This window comes from Castanea sativa, chromosome 11, assembly GCF_040712315.1.
Source record: "Castanea sativa cultivar Marrone di Chiusa Pesio chromosome 11, ASM4071231v1".
NCBI classification, from domain to species: Eukaryota; Viridiplantae; Streptophyta; class Magnoliopsida; order Fagales; family Fagaceae; genus Castanea; species Castanea sativa.
The window spans coordinates 60,866,599-60,890,075 of NC_134023.1; the positions used below are offsets into that span (position 1 = coordinate 60,866,599).

At 33.7% G+C, this 23,477-nt stretch overlaps 2 protein-coding genes across 2 annotated transcripts; one reads left to right on the forward strand and one right to left on the reverse strand.

The window, feature by feature from the left end:
* Positions 1-3,835: 3,835 nt before the first annotated feature.
* LOC142616861 (large ribosomal subunit protein eL28y-like) lies at positions 3,836-4,195 on the reverse strand. The gene has a single exon (XM_075789619.1). The coding sequence runs from the start codon at positions 4,193-4,195 to the stop codon at positions 3,836-3,838; it is 360 nt and encodes a 119-aa protein (XP_075645734.1).
* Positions 4,196-15,200: 11,005 nt separating this feature from the next.
* Positions 15,201-22,895, forward strand: LOC142617682 (potassium channel AKT1-like). The gene is made up of 11 exons (XM_075790633.1): positions 15,201-15,388; positions 19,045-19,410; positions 19,531-19,588; positions 19,687-20,007; positions 20,132-20,377; positions 20,504-20,602; positions 20,788-20,820; positions 20,944-21,129; positions 21,420-21,614; positions 21,719-21,794; positions 22,033-22,895. The coding sequence occupies exons 1-11, from the start codon at positions 15,201-15,203 to the stop codon at positions 22,893-22,895; spliced, it is 2,631 nt and encodes an 876-aa protein (XP_075646748.1).
* The last annotated feature ends 582 nt before the right edge of the window (positions 22,896-23,477 follow it).

The window sequence follows — 23,477 nt, forward strand, 5'->3', positions numbered from 1 at the left end:
TGTTTTTGTTTTTAAATATCTTTTTGGATATTTTGCGTCATCAAACTCTTAAAAATAAAATAATAGAAAAGACTAAAAATAACGGTCAAATCTACCAATACCATGGGCAAGTGGCGGTTCTATAAATTTTTTCAAGTGGTTATTAAGAAACTTAAGTGGCATTTGATACAAGATAATATTTTAAGATTCTTGAAAATGTTGAAAGATTTCTATATTTGGTTGCAAATCATATAAGGGAATCGAATGCTAAGAGTATCTGGATTCCCTCTTAACCCTTTCTTTTAGGAATGTAAATTTCTTTTGAAACATGTGGGTATTGAGATTTCCAAACTTAAAAAAAATGACATTTGTTATAAATTGACAATTTTACCATTTTTCGCTTATCATTTAACCAAATGGAGATAAAACATACTTATCAAAAAAAAATTGAGATAAAACATAAAACAAATCATCAATGTCTATTCCCTTATTTTTATCTCTCCCCGCCACAACAATATAAATGCTAAAATAAAATGCAATATTTATATCTCCTATTTGGGATTGGTTATTTGCTAAAATAATATAAAATTTTTATTTTTATTAACAAAATATGATGTTGTGATTTTCATAAAGAATAAAAATTTAAATAGTTATTTTTATATTATACATGTCATTTTGAAATGTTAAACTATAGTTTTAATGAATTTAATTTATGGTTTATATTTTGTTTGTTATTATTTATTTATAGGAAGATTTAAAAAATTGATATTGAGTTTATAAATTTAAGGAAAGTATGAGAAAAATAAATAATTCCTTTAAGATTCCTTTAAATAAACCAAACATAGGAATAGTTACATCCAAGACATCCAGATTGCAAGACATCACATTCCAAGGAATCTGAATATAGGGGATAATGGGGATTCCTCCGTACCAAACGCTACCTTAAATTATACAAAATCTAATAAAAAGATAATTTCATATATTGACAATAAATAAATAAATAAAACACACCCAAATAAATAAGTCTTACAATTTTCTTCTACAAGTTTTCTTAATTTAAAATCTTTATATGATAGTCTCATTATCAATGCTGTAAACTACATCTCTTTCGAAACTTTAATTCAATAAAATTTTTCTTTAGCATTTTCTTTTTGTTTTGTAAGGGTTGTTAAGGGGACCAATGTTTAAGGACAAACTTAGTTGTAGCCTAAGGCTAGAACCCCCACTAAATAAATTAACATGACTATATTTTTTAAAATCTAACAATTAAATTGCATGTTTTTTTAAGAAGCAGTTTCAAGCATATTGTTAAAGGAGATTATTCAAATCAACCTGGAGAAAACAGATTCAACGTCTAGTGGTAAATTTTTTATTCAGACCACAATTTTATTTTCCTTATATTCTTAAAGCACACATCAAATTTTATGTCATTCAGATGCTATCTGCTATTCGATTTATAAACTTATTTTTTATTATACTTTTAGACTACAAAAACTCGAAATTTAAAAATTTGATCAATGAAGTAATTATTGATCTTTGAACTTCTTGAAATTTTGCAAGTATGTGAAGGATATAGGGTGTGTTTGGATACCGCTTATTTGCTGAAAACTGAAAACATATTGCTGAAAACACTGTAGTAAAATAATTTTTAAATGTGTTAATAGTTCTGTGGAGCCCAAATTTATATTGAAATCTGTGTTTAGATGATTTTTGTGGGTTCGTGAACAGTGTTGTGGGACCCACCATTTTTTAGCAAAACACAGAAATGCATGTTCAACTTGCATTCCAAATGCACACATAAGAAGAAAATTTGATCCAGTGATAGATTTGTCAAAATTCACATTCAATAAAAAAGAAAAGAAAATATTGAATGGAGTTGTAGTCTTAGTTTACAAATAAGTTTGTTATCAAACTTTGTCTAAAGTTTAATTATGTTGGGCCTAAAATAATTTAGGATGGTCACAAATATTTTTTAAGGATAAAAAAATCATAAAATTTTTAAATTTATATATAATAATTATTTTCCAAGTCAGGGTAGTCCTATGACCATCCTACCTTCAATGCAGAGCCGCCCTTGACCATAGCTCCAATGCACAATAGGACAATTGGCATGTTGTGGATTTCACACACATTACTATACACACACTTTTAAAATGCACAGAAATCATAACTTGAAGTGTATATAATAGATTATGTAATAAACACCATCCAATAAAAATAAGAGTGTTATGACAATGTTCAAAGCAAAACTTCTAACCAAAGCCCTCCATGGAACGCATCATGGTTAAATTAATATGGATTATTCATTGTATTTAGGTGTTGAGTTTCGATTAGCTTAGCTAGTAAAGTCTTTTGTTGAATAAGAAATTTAGGATTCGAATATGTCTATAAAAAAAAATTAATTAATGTCTTGGCTTGATTATAAAAAGCAATCGTTATGGGATGGAGGTTATAAGATTTAATTTATGGCGTTCATTTCATAATGAGTACGCTTTACTAGATGTTGTTTATTTTACAAGACGTATAAAAAGCAATCATTATGGCGTGGTGGTCATAAGATTTAATTTATGGTGTTCGTTTCATAATGGGTACATTTTACCAGATATTTTTTATTTTACAAGAAGTGACTTTACCAATGGCTTATTATGGTCAATTATTTTATAATGTGAAGTAATGTAGTTCACAAAATATCATTTGTTTTTTCATCAAGAGTCTTGTAACTTCATAATATTTGTTTGATCTTTCCCTTATGGTAGCGGATCAAGGTTTCAATGTTGCCTCCATTGTAACAACTTTTAAAAAAAAGTCACTTGCTCTCTCTCTCTCTCTCTCTCTCTCTCTCTCTCTCTCTCTCTCTCTCTCTCTCATAAAATTGTCATCTTTACAAGCTGTAAAGTTTTGTATGTCTCTAGCATTGGTCTTTTTTGTTATGTATTTCACTCTTGTTGATCCAGTGATACTTTTGCTTTTACCTTCAAATGATTCCTACTATTTATTTTTTCATTCATTTTTCTTCCCACCATTGATATATATGGCTCACATGTTGTGAGAGGTTCACTGTATACAATAGAAATAAAAGATCATTTTTCCGAATATTAGTGGTATTAATGGTAGAAGGAGAGTAAAAAATAGGAACGTTAGAAAAAATTGAAAGAGAAAAGAAAACAAAGGTGTTTAAAAAAAAGGGAATAGTATGATGCGGTAGTCTAATATATATATATATATATATATATATATATATATATAGGCAAAACTGAGAAAAAATCCAATTAGGTTCTAAATTTGATTCTAATTGTTATCTAATTTTATGTCACGTGTCCTATTTAAGTTTTTTTTAATTTTTGTTCTAGGTAAGTTAATGAGGTGCAAAAGACGAAGAGTCCAATATAAATAAATCATAAAAAACCAAATTAAAAAAATGAAAGAATAAACTCATGTGTATATCTAAAAGAAATTAAAATAAAAAAATAAAAAAGTAAAAGAGTGAGAGAGAGTATAATTTGAATCCATATATGTCTGTAATTGTAATTTTTTTAATTTTATCATGCATATGCACGGGTTATAGACTAGTTAACATTAAATTAAGAGAAAAAGTGGCATCTTCCGAAAATTCTAGATGTTAAAGGATTGGAGAGGATTCACAAGTTTTTTTTTTTTTGTTGGTAAAAATGAAAGTATATTAAGAACTACCCAAGAGACACAACTATTTGAGGACGAATCCTCTCATAGTACACGCCAATTTGGTCATAAAACAAAAGCATATATAACAATGTCCACATGCGAACTATCATTAATTACAAAGTCTTGCTGGATGATCGGGCCTCTACAAGCTAGCGCATCAACACACTTATTAGTTTCACGGAAGCAATACATCATCCGCACTTGCATCACTTGGTTGATAAGAGCCCTGATTGGCAATGGCCTTAGCCATACGAGGAAACTCCTTCCTCATGACCGACTTGTGAAGTAGAGCCACCGGCTTGTTTTGCTTCTTTGTCTTGGTCGTGCCCAATACCACCAATAGATCTTTGCCACTTGGCTGAATCATCACCGTCTTTTGGTTCGCCAAACCGGAGTACTTGTAGGAGTTGAGGTTGAAGAGGTTGTTGGGCTCTTTGCTGAACTGGACGCTAGCATTATCACGTTCGAACTCCTTGACGAGGAAGTAGTTCTTCTTCACCATCTCCCATATCAACTGCCCGGGAACTGTCGCCATTGCTACATTTTACCTTGTGGTTTAGGTCTGAGAGAGAGAGAGGGAGGCGAGGGGGGGGGGGGTTTACGAGGAGGATTCACAAGTTTACCATATAGTTGATTAGATGTATTAATCTCTTGATCTATAGAGGCAATATATATAATTAGTATCACATATATTTTCATAGGGAGGATGTGCTCAAAAGGCTTACTTCTTTTTCTTTTTTAATTTGTAAGGAGAGAGATTAATTTTCACTAAATAAAACATCACCCATATCCTCTCCCTTAGCAAAAACATCACCATCTATAAGACAAATGATTAAATCTCAAATTATAAACGATGTGAAATATCAATCCAAATATAGAAAAGAAAGTGTCTTATCATGATGTTGCAGGGCCTCAACATCCTGAGCAAACTGTATAGTTGTATATTTTACCTTATTAAAATTTAAATATTTGTTAAAGGTCCAAACTCCGAAACCCAAAAGATGCAATTTGCAATGTGACATTTGATTTATACAGGATCAAATTTGAAAGGATCATCTAAGTCCAATCAAAGTCAATTCTCAATGTACAACAACAAAAAAGATCATCCAAGTCCAATCAAATTGTTTACACTTTACAAATTCGATTTTTTTTTTAAAGGAAAGAGATATAGAGTTTATATGATTACCAAGCTTTTGCAATTGCAAGCTTTCCATTGTAACATCCTGGATCTCCGTTCTCCACTATCTTTTCAAAGGAATAAGCTTCAGCCATTGCCACTGTCTCCCTTACAATTTATTCTTATTTACTGCGATCAAACCTCCCCTCTAATCTCTAACAATGACCTTTACTCTATATCAATCTCATGAAAATCAGCCCCATGGCCACATTCAACTTATGCATCTCTACTGGTAGTGGTAGAGGAGGAGGAGGAGGAGTACCATATATCCTTGTACTTCTTTCAGGCTTCGGTCCTTCTGGTAATAGTACTTTTTCTTGCATATTTTAGCAACCTGAATTCTCCACATTAACTTTAACTAGCATGCATGCATGTGTGGGCTCATTATTTTAGTATGTTTGCAATCAAATTGTGTTGGATATATCATATATGGTGTTGACATAATAAGTGTGAGATGATGTGATACATGTCAAAGAAACTCATTTTGTGAACAATTGGAAGAGATCAAAAAGAAGGTGCATACTTAAGAGGGCCCTTAGGCCACAGTTATCAATGTCTGGAAGGATTTTCAATTACTTACCCAAAAAAAAAAAAAAATTAGCACTTTCTTTTTACAGCAAAATTTGGTTATAATCAATAGCTATAACTCTCATTGAAAAAAAATAATATGACTATATATTTTGAAAATTTAATTGTTGAATTGTATGTTATTTATATTTTTAACAAGCATGTCAAATTTCATGTCAACTGGATGTTATTTACTATTTGATCTATAAACTTATTATTTATACATAATTTTAGACTACAAAAATTTGAAATTTAAGTATTTGATTAATGACATAGTTATTAATTTTTTATTTTCTAAAACTTTTGCAAGCATGAGGGACTTAAGAAAAAAAAAAAATCTAATGATAAATTTTTCAAAATTCATATCCAATAAATAGATATTGACTAGAGTTGTAATTCTCGACCTTACTACTTCCAGAGAAAACCTATATTAAGGGTCCGTTTGGATAGAGCTTATTGTTGAAAATTGAAAACTGAAAACTGAAAACACTGTACCAAAATAATTTTAAAATGTGTGAATAGTACCGTGTGACCCATTTTTAATGAAAAAGTGGCTGAAAAGTAAAATTTGTGGGTCCGTGAACAGTGCACGAATGCACTGTTCACGGAAGAAAAGTCAATAACTACGGCTGGGAAGGAAAAAAAAAAAAAAAAAAAACTGAAGCTGGACGCTGGACGCAGGCGCTGGACGCTGGACGCCCAATCCAAACACACGCTAAATATTTAAGAGAGACCAAAAGGATTTTTTTTTCCCATTAGATACGATAAGATTTGAACAAATGACGTATTATCCATAATGATTACTTTTTATTATTAAACCAAGATACTAATTGGTGTTTGGTGTAGATAAGATTTAAACACGAGTTATTTATTTGTTCGATAATATAAGAGATTTTACTAATTGAACTAATTAGAACCCACAAAAAAGATAAAAAAAATTCGTCAGTAATTATTGTCATTCCATTACTGTCTTTGTCAGCTAGTAGTAATTCTCAACATTTACTTCAGTTTTTAAGTAATAAGCATTTTCCCTTGTAGGCATCTTTGTCAATTTGTCAGATTCAAGATAAGAGAGTTGCACATGCCTCATGGTAAAGGAATAATCTCTCTCTAAATAGGGAATTTCCTTTTGCAAATCTCTTGAACACTAATTTAATGAGGGCATGATTCTAATGAGATTATTATGAAAAGAAATATATATGTCTGTTTGTTTGTTTTACTTGAAATAAGGGAGATACGAAAGTTAATAAAAGACAAAAATGTGCAAATTAATGACTTCATATAACATAGATTTGAAAATATGTGTCAACTGTCAGCTAATTAATAAAATTTCTTGTGGTATGTGAGAGGAAAAGAAGGTGGAAAGGCAAGGAGGGGTTTACTAGTTACCATGGTTTTAAAAACTGAACCGGGCATCGAACCGTTTTTTTCAAAATTTTCGATTCAACCCTCGTTTTTTACCGGTTGTTGACCGGTTTTGGGGCTTTTAACCGGACTGGACTACACCAATTTTCTCGGTTGAACCGGTCGGGTCGGCCGGTCCGGTCTGGTTTTTAAAACAGTGCTGGTTACATCTATCACTACAAGGAAAAAGATAAGATACAACAAGTATTATTAATTTTTTTTTTGAAATGAAACTCAAACTTTCCATTAATATCTGAGATTGAATTACAACAAGGCAAAAAAGAAGCCAGCACTAGCACTTTGATCTATCAAACATAAGCAGATTAGGTAGCCAAGGGGGCTCGGTCCCTATCCAAGTCTGAGACATCTCAGCCTTTCTAGCAAGCTGTGCTAATTCATGTGCCACTTTGTTGTAGTCCCTTTTCAGATGCATAACTTTCTAACTTCTAAACAGATTAAGCAAGGTAAGACCACCATGGATAATAAGGCCTATAGTTCCATGGCATGATCCTGAGTTCACCACTTGGACAGCAATAAGGGAGTCTGATTCGATAATAATTTGAGGGAGCTTTAACTCACTAGCCAATAGGATCCCTACCTCAATTGCAAGAGCTTCAGTAGTCTCCACATCATAGGAAGCATTCAACAAAACGCTTCTTGCAACAACCATAATACCTCTACATTCACAAATCACTAGCCCGACACTAGATCGTCTACCATCATTAGTTGTAGCTCCATCAACATTTATCTTAAACGTGTCTAGAGGTGGGGCTGCCCAGCCAACACCAGGGGGCTGCTGCCTCAGAAGGGTTGCTGTTATTGCACCTTTATAGTCACACCGAAGCGTATGGGCATAATCCCAGACCTGAGAGGGTGTGAAGTAAGGCTGTTCATGTACCACCTAGTTTCTATTGTACCAGATTGACCAAGCTGTGATGAAGAAGATATCCAAATCCATATTTGTCCCCTTTTCTATAATCCGCATAGCTATATCTGCGATATCCAAGTTTCCATCTCCCAAATTTATTGGACAGGTCTGCCAACTCCACCAAACCTCCCAAGCCTTCCTACAATGAACCAATGCATGTTTGATGCTTTCTGGACCCTTCTCACATAATGGGCATAAACCTTCAATTTTGACCCCTCTGTTTTCCAAGTTTAGCTGAGTAGGCAGTCCATTCACACAGGTCCTCTAGGCAAAAACACGGATTTTTGCAGGTAGCTTCAATTGCCACATCTTCTTCCAAAGGGGGGTCTTATAGTCTCCATTTGAGCTCTCAGCTTCCACAGTCGGATCCAATAGTGCCAAAGCCACATAATACGCACTCTTGACAAAAAACACCACGTTTGTTTCCAATCTAGCCAATGGAGTCCTCAGGTAAGTTAAAGTTGAAAGGAATATTAAGGATGGTTTGGGCTTCGAAGGGTAGGAAGATGGAATGGACAATATCAGCTTTCCAACGCCTTGTGTCCTCGTCAATGAGGGAGGAAACCATAGGAAAATCATCAAAGAGTCTCGGTGGGCTGCATACTCTATATGTGGTTGGGGTGGGGAGCCATTTGTCCTCTCAAATGTGTATAAGTTTCCCATTCCCAAATCTCCACCTAGAACCCCTCCGAATGACCTCCAAGCTGTTATGTATGCTTCGCCAAGCGTACAAGGGGTTGCTACCAAGCTTCGCCCCTAAAATGTCTCCATAGGGGTGATATTTTGCTTTGTAGATGAGAGCCACCAAGGAAGTTGGGTTCGTAAGAAGGCGCCAACCTTGCTTTGCTAGCATAGCTAAATTGAAGGCTTGGAGATTGCGAAAACCCATACCCCTTTGCCTCTTAGCCTTGCACATTTTTTTCTAGCCAATCCAAGCCATTTTGGTTTCTTGGTTTCTTTGACCCCACCAAAAATTCCTCAACGTCCCCTCCAAATCCTCACAGAGACCTTTAGGCAATAGAAAATAACCCATAGTATAGGTGGGGACCGCTTGTGCTATTGCCTTGATAAGAATTTCTTTTCCCCCCATCGAAAGCATCTTTTCCTTCCAGCCCGACAGTTTTTTCCCCACCTTTTCTTTAATTTCAGCAAAGACTTGGTTTTTGGACTTTCCAATAAGAGATGGGAGACCTAGATACTTGCCATGTCTTGTATATTGCATAGGTCCTAGGATGTCCATCAATTCCTTTTTCCTAGAAGATGCTGTGTTGTGGCTAAAGAACACAGAGGATTTATCCGTGTTCACTTGCTGACCTGAGGCTACTTCATACTGCTTAAGAATCTCCACCATTTTGTTGCATTCCTGAACCTCTGCTTTACAAAAGAGTAGGCTATCATCGGTGAAGAACAAATGAGTTACTTTTGGACTACCTCTGCATATAGATATACCAGTAAGGGTGTTGTTGTTGTTTGCTTCTTCAATCAGAGCTAAAAAGGCTTTTGTGCATAATAGGAAGAGGTAGGAAGAGAGCAGATCCCCCTGACGTAGCCTCCAAGAGGGTAATATGTTGCCATGTGCTTCCTCGTTGATAATGATGGAATATGAAACCGTGGTGATGCATCTCATAATCCACCCTATCCATCGCTCATGAAATCCCAATCTTCGCACTACTTCCTCAATAAACTTCCACTCCACTCTATCATAAGCCTTGCTCATGTCGAGTTTAACAACCATAAACCTATCTCTTCCTTCCTTCTTATGATCCAAGTAGTGCATTAGTTCAAAAGCCACTAGAATATTATCTGTGATCAGCCTCTCAGGTATGAAGGTACCCTGATTTTCTGAAATGAGCCGTGGCAAAACTACCTTGAGACGGTTAGTAAGAACTTTGGAGATAAGCTTGTAGGCAACATTACTAAGGCTAATGGGCTGGAACTTCTTCATTTTGGTAGGCTGTTTTACTTTCGGCACAAGAGTGATATTAGTTTTGTTTAATTCAGTCATGGGGTTATCCAAATTAAGCACATTAAGTACCATAATAGTAACATCCCAACCTACAATATTCCAGTATTTCTGATAAAAAATGGCTAACATACCGTCGGGGCCAAGAGCTCGAGTTGGGTGCATTTGTTGAAGAGCGACTCGAACCTCTTCTGCAGTAAAGTCGGATCAAGCTGTCATTCATTTCTTCAGAAACTTTGGCCGGAATGAGGCTTACTACTTCATCCATTCGGGTTGGGTTTGTAATGGTGTAGATGTCTTCAAAGTAGGAGATAGTCGTGGCTGCAACACATTCTTTGCTTTCACACTAGATTCCATGCTCATTCCATAGCCCCAATATAGTGTTCTTCCTTCGTCTCTCTGACGCACGGTTGTGAAAATATTTTGTATTGCGGTCACCTTCCCCCAACCATCGAACCCTTGATCTCTGCTGCCACCACACTTCTTCCCCATCAAGTAATTCATTTATTTCCTTTTTCAATCTATTAATTTCAGTTCCATTCTGCCCTTCCTTATCCTGGACAGTCAGCTTGTGTAGATTCTTCTTCTTTTCTTCAATCTTTTTTGGTATATGCCCAAAGACTCCCAAACTCCAACTACTTAAAGCATAAAAACATTGCTTAAGCCCTGCAGCAAGACCACTTGGAGTACCTAGGTTGGAGCTACTACTCCACGCTTCTTCAATGATTTCTTTGCAATCAGCTCTGGTCATCCACAATGCCTCAAAGTGGAACTTGCATTCTTTAGTACGCCTAAGGGAGCTAGCTTTAGTTAGAAGAAGGGGGCAATGGTCAGATGTGGTATCCATAAGGTGGTGAACTTTGGTATTACAAAAATGCTCAAGCCAATCCAGTGTTGCGAAAGCATGATCAAGCCTCAAATAGACCCTGTCCACTCCTTCCTATTGGTTGCACCAGGTGAAATCCGCTCCGCAATATCCCATGTCTTTAAACCCACACCTATCAACTACTTCACGAAATCTCTCCATTTGGTTTTGAGACCTTGGAGCACCACCCATTTTTTCCTTCGATGAGAGAATCTCGTTAAAATCTCCAAGACACAACCAAGGCAATTTGAACTGGCGGTTCAATGCGTCAAGAAAGTTACATGATTCCTTTTGACGGTGGGTTTCATGCCCATAAAAAACCTGTTATTCTCCATTTAAAGCCAGCCCATTCCCCGGTTATCACAGCATCAATGTGATGCATTGAGTAAGTCTTAATCTCAAGGTTCACCTCCCTTCTCCAGAGCATTGCCAAGCCGCCACCTTTGCCCTTCTTTTTCACATAGAACCCATTTTCAAAACCAATTTTCAGTCTAACTTTTGTCGTACCTGCATTTTTCTTCTTTGTCTCCGTTAAGAAGACCACCATAGGATCCCAACGCCTCACTAACTCGCACAGCGCACCAACTGACTGGGGGGTCCCAAGTCCCCGGCAGTTCTAGCACAAGGCGATCAATGCTTTCGGCGGTGCTGTCCAGCAGCCACCGCCATTTGCTTAGTTTGTTGCTCATCCGAAGGGAAAGCTTCACCATGGGTCTTCTTAGTCACTCTCTTTTCCTTAATTTCTAAAACATCAATACCACTAGCACGTTTATTTCCAATCCCATTCCTTTGGTTAGCCATATCTGTATCACTATTTGAGCCTTGTTCTCTAGCTAATTTTTTCCATGCTTTAGTTTTGGGCTTACTTTCATTTCCGTTGTTGTTGTCAAGATAGCCCACCACCTTCTCTGCTTCTGCATTTAGATTGGGCTTTATTGGGCTCGTTACCTCAGGCTCTTCTCTTCCTTTGGGCTTTTGTTGGCCCGCTACTGAAATCTCGTCCATGCTTACTTTTTCTTTCCTTTTACTAATGTCGTGAAAGAGCTGTTGCATGGAAAATTACCTTTCTTTACTTCGAGACTACCAACGTCTGAGATGTCCCATTTGGTTGACTGACCCGCCACCTGACTCCCTGTTAATTTAGCCACACCTAGCTCACCTACGCTGTCAGCGTTTTCCAGTGCCTGATTCCCTCCTGACTGTTGATTTCCACCACTGCTGTTAGCTGTTGGATCCCCCATGCCGTTCCTCCCCAGGGGTGATCTTGATCTTTCACTTTCATTCCTTGAAGGGTAGCTATCTGACTTATTGGAGTTTCCTTTACCTTAACTCCCTTTGTGAGATCCGTTAGCCCGAATCCAGTCACCATATTGGTGTTCAGCTGTTCGATCACATGGTGACATTGTATAATGTCTCTCGTCATGGCCGATCTTGCCGCAACCATAACAGATAATTGGGAGTCTTTCATATTTGAAAGTGACCCACATTCTTTCCTTTTCCAGGTTTGTAACATACCCACCTCTGCGAAGTGGTTTATCGAGTTGTAGGGCAACTCGGACTCTCATAAATTTGGCTTGATCCGTTTGCCATGATCTTCTATCAGTTTCAAGATAGGTGCCTATTCTGCTCCCAATGTCCCTCCCTGTTTCTTCTACAATAAGCTTAAAGGGAAGCCCCCATATTTGGACCCAAAAGGGCGATTGCGTGAACACAATATTTGCAGCAGAAAGACCTTTTAATTTTATTATTTAAAAGATGATTTATTTATTTTTAATTTTTTTTTAAAAATCAACCTATTGCAATGAGATTTTCAAAGTAAATCGTTGCAATATGTGACATTTATTACAACAAAAATCTAGTGTTGCATAAACCTATTGTCTTAGAGTTTATTACAACAGCTTGCATCGACTTTTTTGTCATTACAATAACATCTTATTACAACAACATTAGTTGTTATTGCAACAACTTTTTCATTGTATTAAGTTTTTTTTTTTTTTTTTTTTTTTTTTTTTTTTTTTTTTTTTTTTTTTTTTTTTTTTTTTTTGATGTAGTGTATTATGCATAACGCTAATGGGCTTCCAAAGACCAAAGAAAAAAGAAACTATATATTAATATGACCTATTAAAAATAAAGAACTTATATAGACAAAATAAATAAAAACTTGGATTATTTGTTGACCAATTTTTTTTTCTAATAAATATTACTAAACATGTAGTGTATAATTTCATCATATTAAAGATGGAATCTTACTATGGTAAATATTGTACGAAATATGAAAACAATTAAAACTGACCTTACAACTAATATCATCATCATCATCATCATCATATATATAGAAATCATGGTTTTAATTAAAGCAAGGAATCTTCATATTGTACAAGTTGGTAAACCCTAACCAGTAGGAGTAGTATATGGGCTATATATGTCACGAAATAATTGGAAAAAATATATTCAGAATATATATCAGTACTAGCTATTTAAGGTCATATAGACGTAAGGCCTGGATATTTATGGGCATATTGACGTAAAGCTAGCTTGGGTTATTCATATTTCTAACAGGATACGAAGTTCACATACAAGTGTGAGGAAATCTCTCCTCATATCATTCCAAAAACGGAGGGGGGAAGAGAGAACCCTAAATTGGCAAAAATATCCAGCTCGAAGGCTTGCATTTATTTATTTATTTATTGTGATTTAAAAAATAATAATTTATGAAATTATTGATTAAAGTACGTTTTTTACCCTTAAAGTTTCAGGTTATATTTATTTTGCTTTCATATTGTCTCTACCGTCCATTTTTATTAGTAAGTAACCTCGCCGTCAAAGTGCTCTAGATCTTCTTGTTTAATTATTTCATGCAATACTAATTCTAAAATGTTATGGAATGCAAGAGTTTATTTGTTGTAAGGCAAAAAAAAAAAGAAAAAAGTATTATGAATGTGTATTTTACTAACGGAAATGGAATAACCAATAACATGAAAGTCAAAATAAAAATTTTAAAACGGTTTAAATGAAAACAATCCTTAAACAATAAAAGTGCACCAACACTATATTTGCATTATGCTTTCTCACTCACATTAGGATATATAGGTATCTTATGTTCAAGATCCCTCAAGTAGGACCACCCTTGAATGAGAGGAGCTAGGGTATAGGATGTAGGACCACCCCTGTATGAAAGTAGGGTATACTACATAGAGTAGTAAATAGATTCAAAATTTTCATGCTTGTATTTTCAAATTATGACTATTATTTAATTTGGAAAAATTAATGTATAACACCATTTTAAGGTCAAGAAACTTCAACATACGATGCCTATAGTCTAAGAAGGCCATATATCTATTTATTATTATATAAACTATAAAATGAATACATATTTGTGTTACATTATATTTTATGTAGGAAAAAAAAGGCTTATAAGGACCTTAATTTTTTTTTTTATTGATATTTTCATACTAGAGGACTCCTTATATAATTTTTGAGTAATGCTAGAGATACAAATTTTTTTACATTTTTTTTTCAAATTATTAACGTAGTGAGTGATTATTGGTAAAAAAAAAAAAAAAAAAAAAAAAAAATATATATATATATATATATATATATGGTGTTAATATTGGGCCTAGATGAAAACTAATAAGAAGTTGGTCACATTACCAATTTGTAAAAATGTTGTCAAATAATTTGTAGCTATAGATACCAACAATAATGGATATCATTTAATTAATGTATATATATATTTTACATGACCAAAAAGCCTATTTATTTATGAGTCCAAATTAATTTGGTAAGGATGGGATGTAAAACCTATGTTTTATACCATCTAATAAGAGATTACCATATCAGCATTTTACTTAAAATTCAATACATTTTACCACATATAATAACATTTCAATATACTCCTAATTTGGTTGGATTTATATATGGGTATTAATTAGAATTGATTGGGTGTGGTTGTGCTTATTCGTAAATACATAATAAGATGATGTGATATGTTGAGATTGGAAGGGTAAAACATGAGTTTTACACCATGTCCTTACTAAATTTAATCTCTTTATTTAATAAAAAATTCTCATGAATCAAATTGATAATTAATTTAAGATTATGTTATTTTCAGAAGAGGAGATACTAACATATTAACAAGTAGTAAGTGCATTAAGAGGCATGTATAAAAATTTATTGGATAAATAGTTTTATGAAATAATTTAACTAAGCTCTCTTAAAAGTTTAGAAAATTGTTTCTCAAAAAAAGAAGTTTAGAAAATTAAGTTTACCTTTTGTAAACAAAAAAATTAAAATAATAACAACAAAAAAAAAATTTAAATAAATAAAACTTTGTTGTCCAGAGTAGGGATAAAAGGGTCAAAGAGAGTAAGCAAACCGGTGTTTGTGACTGTGAGTGTTAGAGAAATTCAGAGAAGTCGCTCATTCTATAAAAGGAGACCAGAACTATTACATATATAGCGCATTGAAGAAGCACACAAAGAAAGAAGCTAGCACTGTCATAACACATTGCAATACATACACAAAAGAGAGAGAGAGAGAGAGAGAGAGAGAGGGTTTCTTTTTTGCTGTGTACGTACGTACAAGAAAAGTTAATACAAATAGTGCTTGCTTTTTTTTCTTGGTTTGTCTTATAACAATGGAGGCTCTAATAAACAGTGGACTCTGTAAGGGTTCATTGTGCAGACAAGAAGATATTGAACAGTTGTCAATGGATGGTAGCCATTACAGTTTCTCAACAGGGATTTTGCCTTCTCTTGGAGGAAGTAGTGCACGCAGAATCAAGCTCAAGAGGTTCATCATATCACCCTATGACCGCCGTTACAGGTGCAAAAGTGATTTGATTCTTGGTTTTTCTCTGTGGGCTAGTGACTTTTTGTTTTCTTTACATTCATATGTATGTGTCTATATATGTGTATAAAAGACTGGTTATATATTGTTTTTACTGGTTTGATTTTTTTTTTCCTGTATTATATATATAAATGATTTTTTATTGTGTTATTCTTTCTGGTTTATGCTGGATTGTTGAAATATGAGTTTACCATATTGTTCTTGTTCTTTTAATTTATTTTATTTATTGCTGGCTAGCTGTATAAAACTGATATTATTTGTCATTATGCTTGACATTCTTGTATATATTTTTTTGGATTTTTTTTTAATTATTATTTGTTTTTCTCCATACTTTTTTATTGTTTACGAGTGCATGTTTAAATCTGAGTATTCAGAAAAGAAAAGTTTTGACTTTTGATTAGGGATGACACACTAGAAGAAAAAAGACAGATATAATACAACAAGTATTATTGCAAAAAAAAAAAAAAAAAATTATAGAGGTAATATATATACTATTGCATTTCTAGGTTTTTTTGTTGTTGTTGTAATATTAACTTAAAATTATTACATCAGTATGAGATTGTAGTAATAATTATTAAGTTACATTGAAATGTGTTGTTGTAATAGGTAACTTTTATTATATATTGAGATATGTTGTTACAATAAGTAATCTTTTATTTCACATCAAACTATAGTTCCACGATATGGTTTTTAAAATGTAAAACAAGTTAATGAAAAAATTATTATTTAAGAAAATGATTTATTTATTTTTAATTTTTTTTTGATAAAAAAATCAACATATTGCAATGAGATTTTTTCAACTTATTGCATCGAAGTTTATTACAACGGCTTGCATCGACTTTTTTGTCATTGCAATAACACCTATTGCAACGAGATTTTCAAAATAAATCATTGCAACATGTGGAACTTATTGCAAGGAAAATTTAGTGATTTATAAACCTATTGCCTCAGAGTTTATTACAACGGCTTGCATCGGTTTTTTTATCGCCTATTATAATGACATTAGTTGTTATTGCAACGACTTATTTTGTTGTATTAAGTCTTTTTTCTTGTAGTAAGAGTTAAACGGCTAAGATTAGATTTTTTTAATATAAAATTCATAATTAACAGCACCACAAATAATTATTTATAACTAAAACATATCTTAATATCACAAATTATAATATGTCATACAAAATAAATCACAAAAACTAATAAGTTTATATATTTAGGATTTTAAAGAGTATATTGATAAATTAAAATTTAATTAGACGGAACAAATGGGTTCCGTGTATTGGACACATGTTTATTTATTAAATAAATTAGATGTATCAACTTGCCACTCCTACTTTTCATTCTTTCTGAGTTCTATATACATTCTTTGTTTTATTTTCTTAATATTATTATTTTATGTATTTTCTTAGTTCTACTTTTCAGTAAATGGCTTTTAGTTGGAGTATTTTTCCAATCTGGGTGAAAATTTTCTCCTTAAATGGTTTAAAAGGTATTCTTTCTTGAACTATTTAGTTAATTTCATGCTAAAAAAGCTTTATAGCTTTTTCAAAATACAATTTTCTTGCTTTTTTCTCAATAATGAGCTCCTTTTTTTCCTCTCCAGAAATAAGCTACAACTCAAATGACACTTTTTTCTCCTAAAATATATGTATAACAATCAAGATTATTATTATTATCATCTACTAACTATATAAAAAGAGCCAATGGCCCTAGCTACAGGACCCTTGGTTTATTCAACTTTTGTTTTATTGTAACAAACCAAAAAGGTGAGTTTAGAAGAGAATGAAAAATTATTAATATTAAAAAATGTTATGTCCACAATATTTTCACAATAAATCTCTTATAAGTAGCAACTTATTATTGACTATTATTGATGAGGAAAAACCAATTTTAGTAGTGGGTTCAAATTACAATCATTAATAACTTACTGTTAAACATTTGTTGTAAAAGTATTGTAGAAATATTATAGACTTAACACTTAGTATTTATTACTATTACCTAAAAGCCTTAAAATAAGGAGAATTTGTGAGCTCTCTTATTCTTTCTTATTATTATTTTTTCCCTCAAGTACGTCAATGTGGTTTGAGCTTGTTTTTTGTTTTTGTTTTTTTTTTTTAATTTTTTTATATGTTTACTTTGTACTTTTACAATGTAAGCTTACATTGTAGAATTTAGACACACAAAAAGTGACAAATATTATACATATTTGTAAAAAAATGGTAAATATTGTCAAATTTGGTAAGCCAAAATTCACTTTTTCAAGCACAATTTTCTTGGGTTGAATTTTTTTTTTTACACTCTTCCCTAAATTTGAAGTAAAAAAATAAAATAAAGACAGTTTTACACCAAAAGTAAAAAATAAAATTGGGCCCTTTAAGTTTGGGGTAATTTTATTCCTCCCTAAACTTTAAAACCAAAGAAATACCCCTAACTGTTACTCTCTTAATTAAACTATTTTGAAATCTTACAACTCTTAAAATATTCTATTGTAGAATGTCTAAAATACTCTTACTAAATTTTAATATCCCAAAAAATTTTCTATGTATTTTAAGTTTTATGTGGTAGTCATACTTAGAAAGTTGGAATGGTGATATATGATGTTCTATTTGTTACCTAAAGAACGTTGATTTTCTTAGGTTTAAATATTCAGGACTTAAAATTTTATCTAATTGAAACTTCATTGACACGTCTTTTGTTATCTTCTTCTTTTTTTATTTTTTTTATTTCTCTTCTTACTTAAAAGGGTGTTTATTAAAAACTAAGTAAGCTAAATATCGTGGCTAGACTCATAAAATGTAGTATAATAAAAAAGAAAGTATAAACAACAAAATCTTTATTGTGGATAATTGCAAGTATTTGATGAAGACCTTCAATTGTAGTTTATGATCACATTATTCATTGCGAAAATTTATATATTATGACAATGTCTTAGAAAAACTCAATTGCTTATTATTCAAACAAAATGATATTCATTATTACTCTTAGAAAGTTTTTAGTGAATGGAAATTGCCTTTAGCAAATAGGTTCTAAGAAACTATCATGGCAAATAGATACTCATATGTTAAAATAGTTACTCTAAATTTAAATACATGGTTTCATTTTTCTTCGAATAGAAGTTTTTTCTTAATTTTTTCACTCAAAGGGGCAACACGTGCCTTGCATGTGCCAACCAAACTAGTTTTCTTAAAAAAATTCAGTCTCGGATTGGTATTCTAAAAGTGAGAAACTAGTGGCTGGTTGTCATTAATTTGCATTTTTTTTAAGAAAAATTTTTCTTCTTGAAATATTGTTGAAATTATATAAGAGGTCAGGTCTAAAGTTTTAAAGTTTAAACAATGACACATTTGGGTTTAAGTTGATTTTAAAGAGTCTTATTGCCAAAATAAGAGAGAACTGATAATAACTCTTATTCACGCTAAAAAAAAGTGTTGTCAAATAAGGGAGACTTGGGATTGACTCTCCTACTCCTACTTCCACAAATTTGTGTTTAAATTCTATTATATCTATAAAATAAAATAAAATAAAATAAAACAATATATGACATGCACTCTTACTATGATTAACAAATTCCTGTCTAAAATTTGAAATGACAATATTTTTTTTGCTAAGCTCAGCTAAGATCACATTGGTTATCGCAGGATTTGGGAAAATTTTCTTGTTTTTCTGGTCATCTATACTGCTTGGGTGTCCCCGTTTGAATTCGGATTCCTTAAAAAGCCACATGCACCTCTCTCCATAGCTGATAATGTTGTCAATGCATTCTTTGCTATGGATATTATCATTAGTTTCTTTGTAGCTTACCTTGATAGAGTAACCTTCCTACTTGTGGATGACCCAAGAAAGATAGCATGGAAGTATGCATGTTCCTGGTTTGTCTTTGATGTCATATCCATAATCCCATCTGAGCTTGCTTGGAAGATATCTCCATCACCTTTAAGGTCATATGGATTATTCAACATGCTTCGCCTTTGGCGTCTCCGAAGATTTAGTGCCTTTTTTTCCAGGTGTGAAGAGGTTTTTCCCATCTTATGAATGCCTTCGAGCCATTGTAAAACAATATGAAAGAACATTATTTTGTTTTTGTCTTAAGTCTTAACATGGGGTTTGTTTGTTCCTCAATACAGATTGGAAAAAGATAAGAACTACAACTACTTTTGGGTTCGATGTACAAAGCTTCTATGTGTAAGTCTTTTTAAATAACTCAAGAGGACTATTTTTATAGGTGAAAGAAAAAGCATGCACAATGTAATTGTCTTATGATTTGGATATTGTTTATACAGGTTACACTTTTCTGGCTTCATTGTTCTGGATGTTTCTTTTATCTTCTGGCATCACGTTATGGTAACCCGAAAAGAACATGGATTGGATCATCAATGGAAAACAACTTCCTCGAACAGAAATTGTGGATCTCCTATGTGATGGCGATTTACTGGGCCATCACTACTCTAACTACTGTTGGCTATGGTGATTTACATGCAGTGAATACAAGGGAGATGATCTTTGACATATTCTTCATGCTATGTAACCTTGGATTGACATCATATTTGATTGGAAACATGACAAACTTGGTTGTCAATGGGGCCAGTCGGACCAGTAAATATGTGAGTAAAAACCGTACTAATTGAGAGTGATACTCTGTCATACATATATAAACATAAAGACTTAGATTTAGATTCCTGGTACATTCTTAATACCATTTCCTTGTCTTCTGTGACAAATATCCAGAGGGATACCATTCAAGCTGCCTCAAGTTTCGCTAAGAGGAACCGACTGCCTCTTCGTTTGCAAGAACAGATGCTTGCACATTTAAGTTTGAAGTTCAGAACAGACTCTGAGGGGCTCCAGCAGCAAGAGACTTTCGATTCCCTTCCTAAAGCCATCCGGTCAAGCATTTCTAATAATCTTTTTTACTCGCTTGTGGATAAGGTGTACTTGTTTCAAGGAATTTCAAATGATTTGCTTTTTCAGCTGGTAATATTTCATTAAAAGCTGCCTCAACTTCTAATCTTTGAATGCTTCTCCTTAAAGTGATTTTTGCGTGGCCTCTCTTGAATAAATATTTACGTGACCAATTTTTTCTTTATATAAATTTCAAAGGTCTCGGAGATGAAACCCGAATATTTTCCTCCTAAGGAAGATGTGATCTTGCAGAATGAAGCACCTACGGACTTCTACATACTTGTCACTGGTGCTGTGGTAATAATTCAGTGTTTTTTGTTTCTCAAAATCTTAAAATCCTGAATTTAATTTAATTTTTTAGTTAATTTAAATATAGCTGCACTATTGTTTTGCAATTTTTTTTTTCCAATTGAGAATCGCTATTTCCTTTCTTTAATATAGCAAATAATGGCCTCTCCTCTAATGTCTGAATTGCATCACAGGAGCTATTGGTCTTCAAAAATGGAGTTGAACAGGCAAGTATGATCTTTCAAATTTTCTGAACAGCTTTAAATGGATGCATGAGAAATTCAAACATCTTTCCTGGTGTCCATGATATACAAGATGTTGACTGATAAAATAATGAAAAATGATTGCAGGTTGTTGGAGAGGCAAAAGCCGGTGATCTCTGTGGAGAGATTGCGGTACTTTGTTATAGGCCACAGCTATTTACAGTGCGGACCAAAAGATTGAGCCAGCTACTGAGGCTAAACCGTGCCACATTCTTCAATATTGTTCAGTCCAATGTTGGAGATGGGACAATAATAATGAATAATCTCCTTCAGGTCTGTAAAGTTATAGTATCTCATGACATCTAAACCTTTATCAATGGAGAAACACTTTTCCTACTTAGACTAATCTGCACCTTTGCTGCCTTTTCTAACTTAGAACTACACTTTAAATTGTGTCCTTATGGTATAAGATTTTCATCCCATTTCCCTAGTCTTTGATGAAGCTTAGTAGATGCTGGTTTTGTATAATATAAAGAACTTGTGTAATGTGAAGTAATTCTGATTATAAATATGACAAACTTTAACATATTATGTGCTACATGCCTTTTCTTCTTGGTGGGCAGCATTTGAAAGATCTTAATGACCCAATAATGTCACAAGTTTTAGTGGAGACAGAGAACATGCTAGCTCGTGGTAGAATGGACCTACCTCTTAGTCTATGCTTTGCAGCTCTTAGGGGAGATGACTTGTTGTTACAACAGCTGTTGAAACGGGGTCTCGATCCAAATGAATTGGACAGCAATGGCAGGACAGTTCTTGTGTGTGACATGCTTCCACTTCTGATCTTATTCATAAACTTCTTATGATGTGAATTCTGATACTTTCTCTCTTAAATTTCTTCCCTTGTTTTATGTAAAATCAGCATATAGCAGCCGCCAAAGGAAGTGAGAATTGTGTGCATCTATTACTTGAATATGGGGCAGATCCTAACAATAGAGGTACCTCCTAGCCCAACAGCTTAACCTTTTGCTTTTTTCCTGTTTTTAATTCTTGCAATGTTCTGCTATTAACCATGTGGGACAATGATATAGCTTGGTTTTGTTTTAAGAATGCATTTTAGTTAAATTTCCATTTATTTCATTTGATTTTGGAATTTGGGTTATTGTCAAGCATGGATCATTTTGGGGATTGATTCAATATTAATCTAAGGTGATGAATTCAATTTTGTGTATGCAGACTCAGACGGGAATGTGCCCCTGTGGGTGGCAATGCTGGGTGGTCATGAACCAGTGATCAACCTGTTACTAGAAAATGGAGCAAAATTACACTCCGGAGACATTGGTCAATTTGCATGCACTGCTGCTGAGCAAAACAACTTGAAGTTGCTCAAGGAAATAATTCGTCTGGGGGGAGATGTAATGCGTTCTAAGTCCAATGGAACCACAGCTCTCCACATTGCAGTTTGTGAGGGCAACACTGAAATAGTAAGATTTCTTTTGGACAAAGGTGCTGATATTGACAAACCAGACTTTGATGGTTGGACCCCAAGGGCTCTAGCTGAACAACAAGGACATGAAAACATTCAACTACTTTTCCAATCTAGTGGAGAGCCCAAAAATCAATCCTTCATTGCAATGCCTGAGCAGAGAAGTGGCAATCAGTTCCTTGGCAGATTTAATAGTGAGCCAACAATCAGTCCTCTATCCCAGGAAGTCTCTTTCGAAGGAATAACATTTGAATCATGGAGCCAAACCCGTCCAAGGCGTAGGGCTAATAATTTCCACAACTCACTATTTGGCATTATGTCAGCTGCACACACTGAGGAGAAAGATCTTCTATTCCCTGCTAATCAGATAAGAAGTGCTAGAGACTCTGGAAGTAAAGCTGCTAGAGTGACCATCAGTTGTCCAGAAAAAGAACAAGCTAGTGGAAAACTTGTGCTACTTCCAGGGAGTTTTCAAGAGCTACTTGATATTGCTGCAAAGAAATTTGGGATCCTGCCTTCGAAGGTCCTAAGTAAAGATGGAGCTGAAATTGATGGTATAGAGGCAATTAGAGATGGTGACCATCTTATTTTTGTCAGTTATCTTGGAATTTAGGAATCTAACAGCAAAAGCTCTCAAACCAATGGATGCTTTTGGTACATACATAGATTGAATTTTATCTTTATTTTTTTCCTCCTTTTTTATTTAGCATTCTTCAATGTGATGGTTAGAACCTTAGCAGGCACGATCCCAAATTTCTTAGCACTAATTTCAAGTAGGTCTTGAAACTAGCTGGAAGTAGCACAAGCTTTCCAGCAACTTACCCCTTTTTGTGGACAACTAATTGTCACTCTAGCTAGCACCTAGCAGGTGTGAACTCCACAGTTTCTCGCACACTGCTTATCATTCTTCATTCTAGGGAGCTCTGTTCACACTTCACACCCGAAATTGGCAAATGCTAATTCCCCACGAGGTAACTGTACGATTTTCCAAGGTAAAAGGACACCCCGACCAAATCGAAACAAAAATAAATAGAAACAAGTTTCTAATAAAGGGAACCCATCGACCCTATTCTAGCACCACATAGGGTCAGCATTCTTCACTGTTAAAGTTTCTCCAATTTCTGCTACATTGAAATTTAATTTCCGCATGCTAAATGGACATTCATATTCCTTTACAATAATCTACTAACAATAC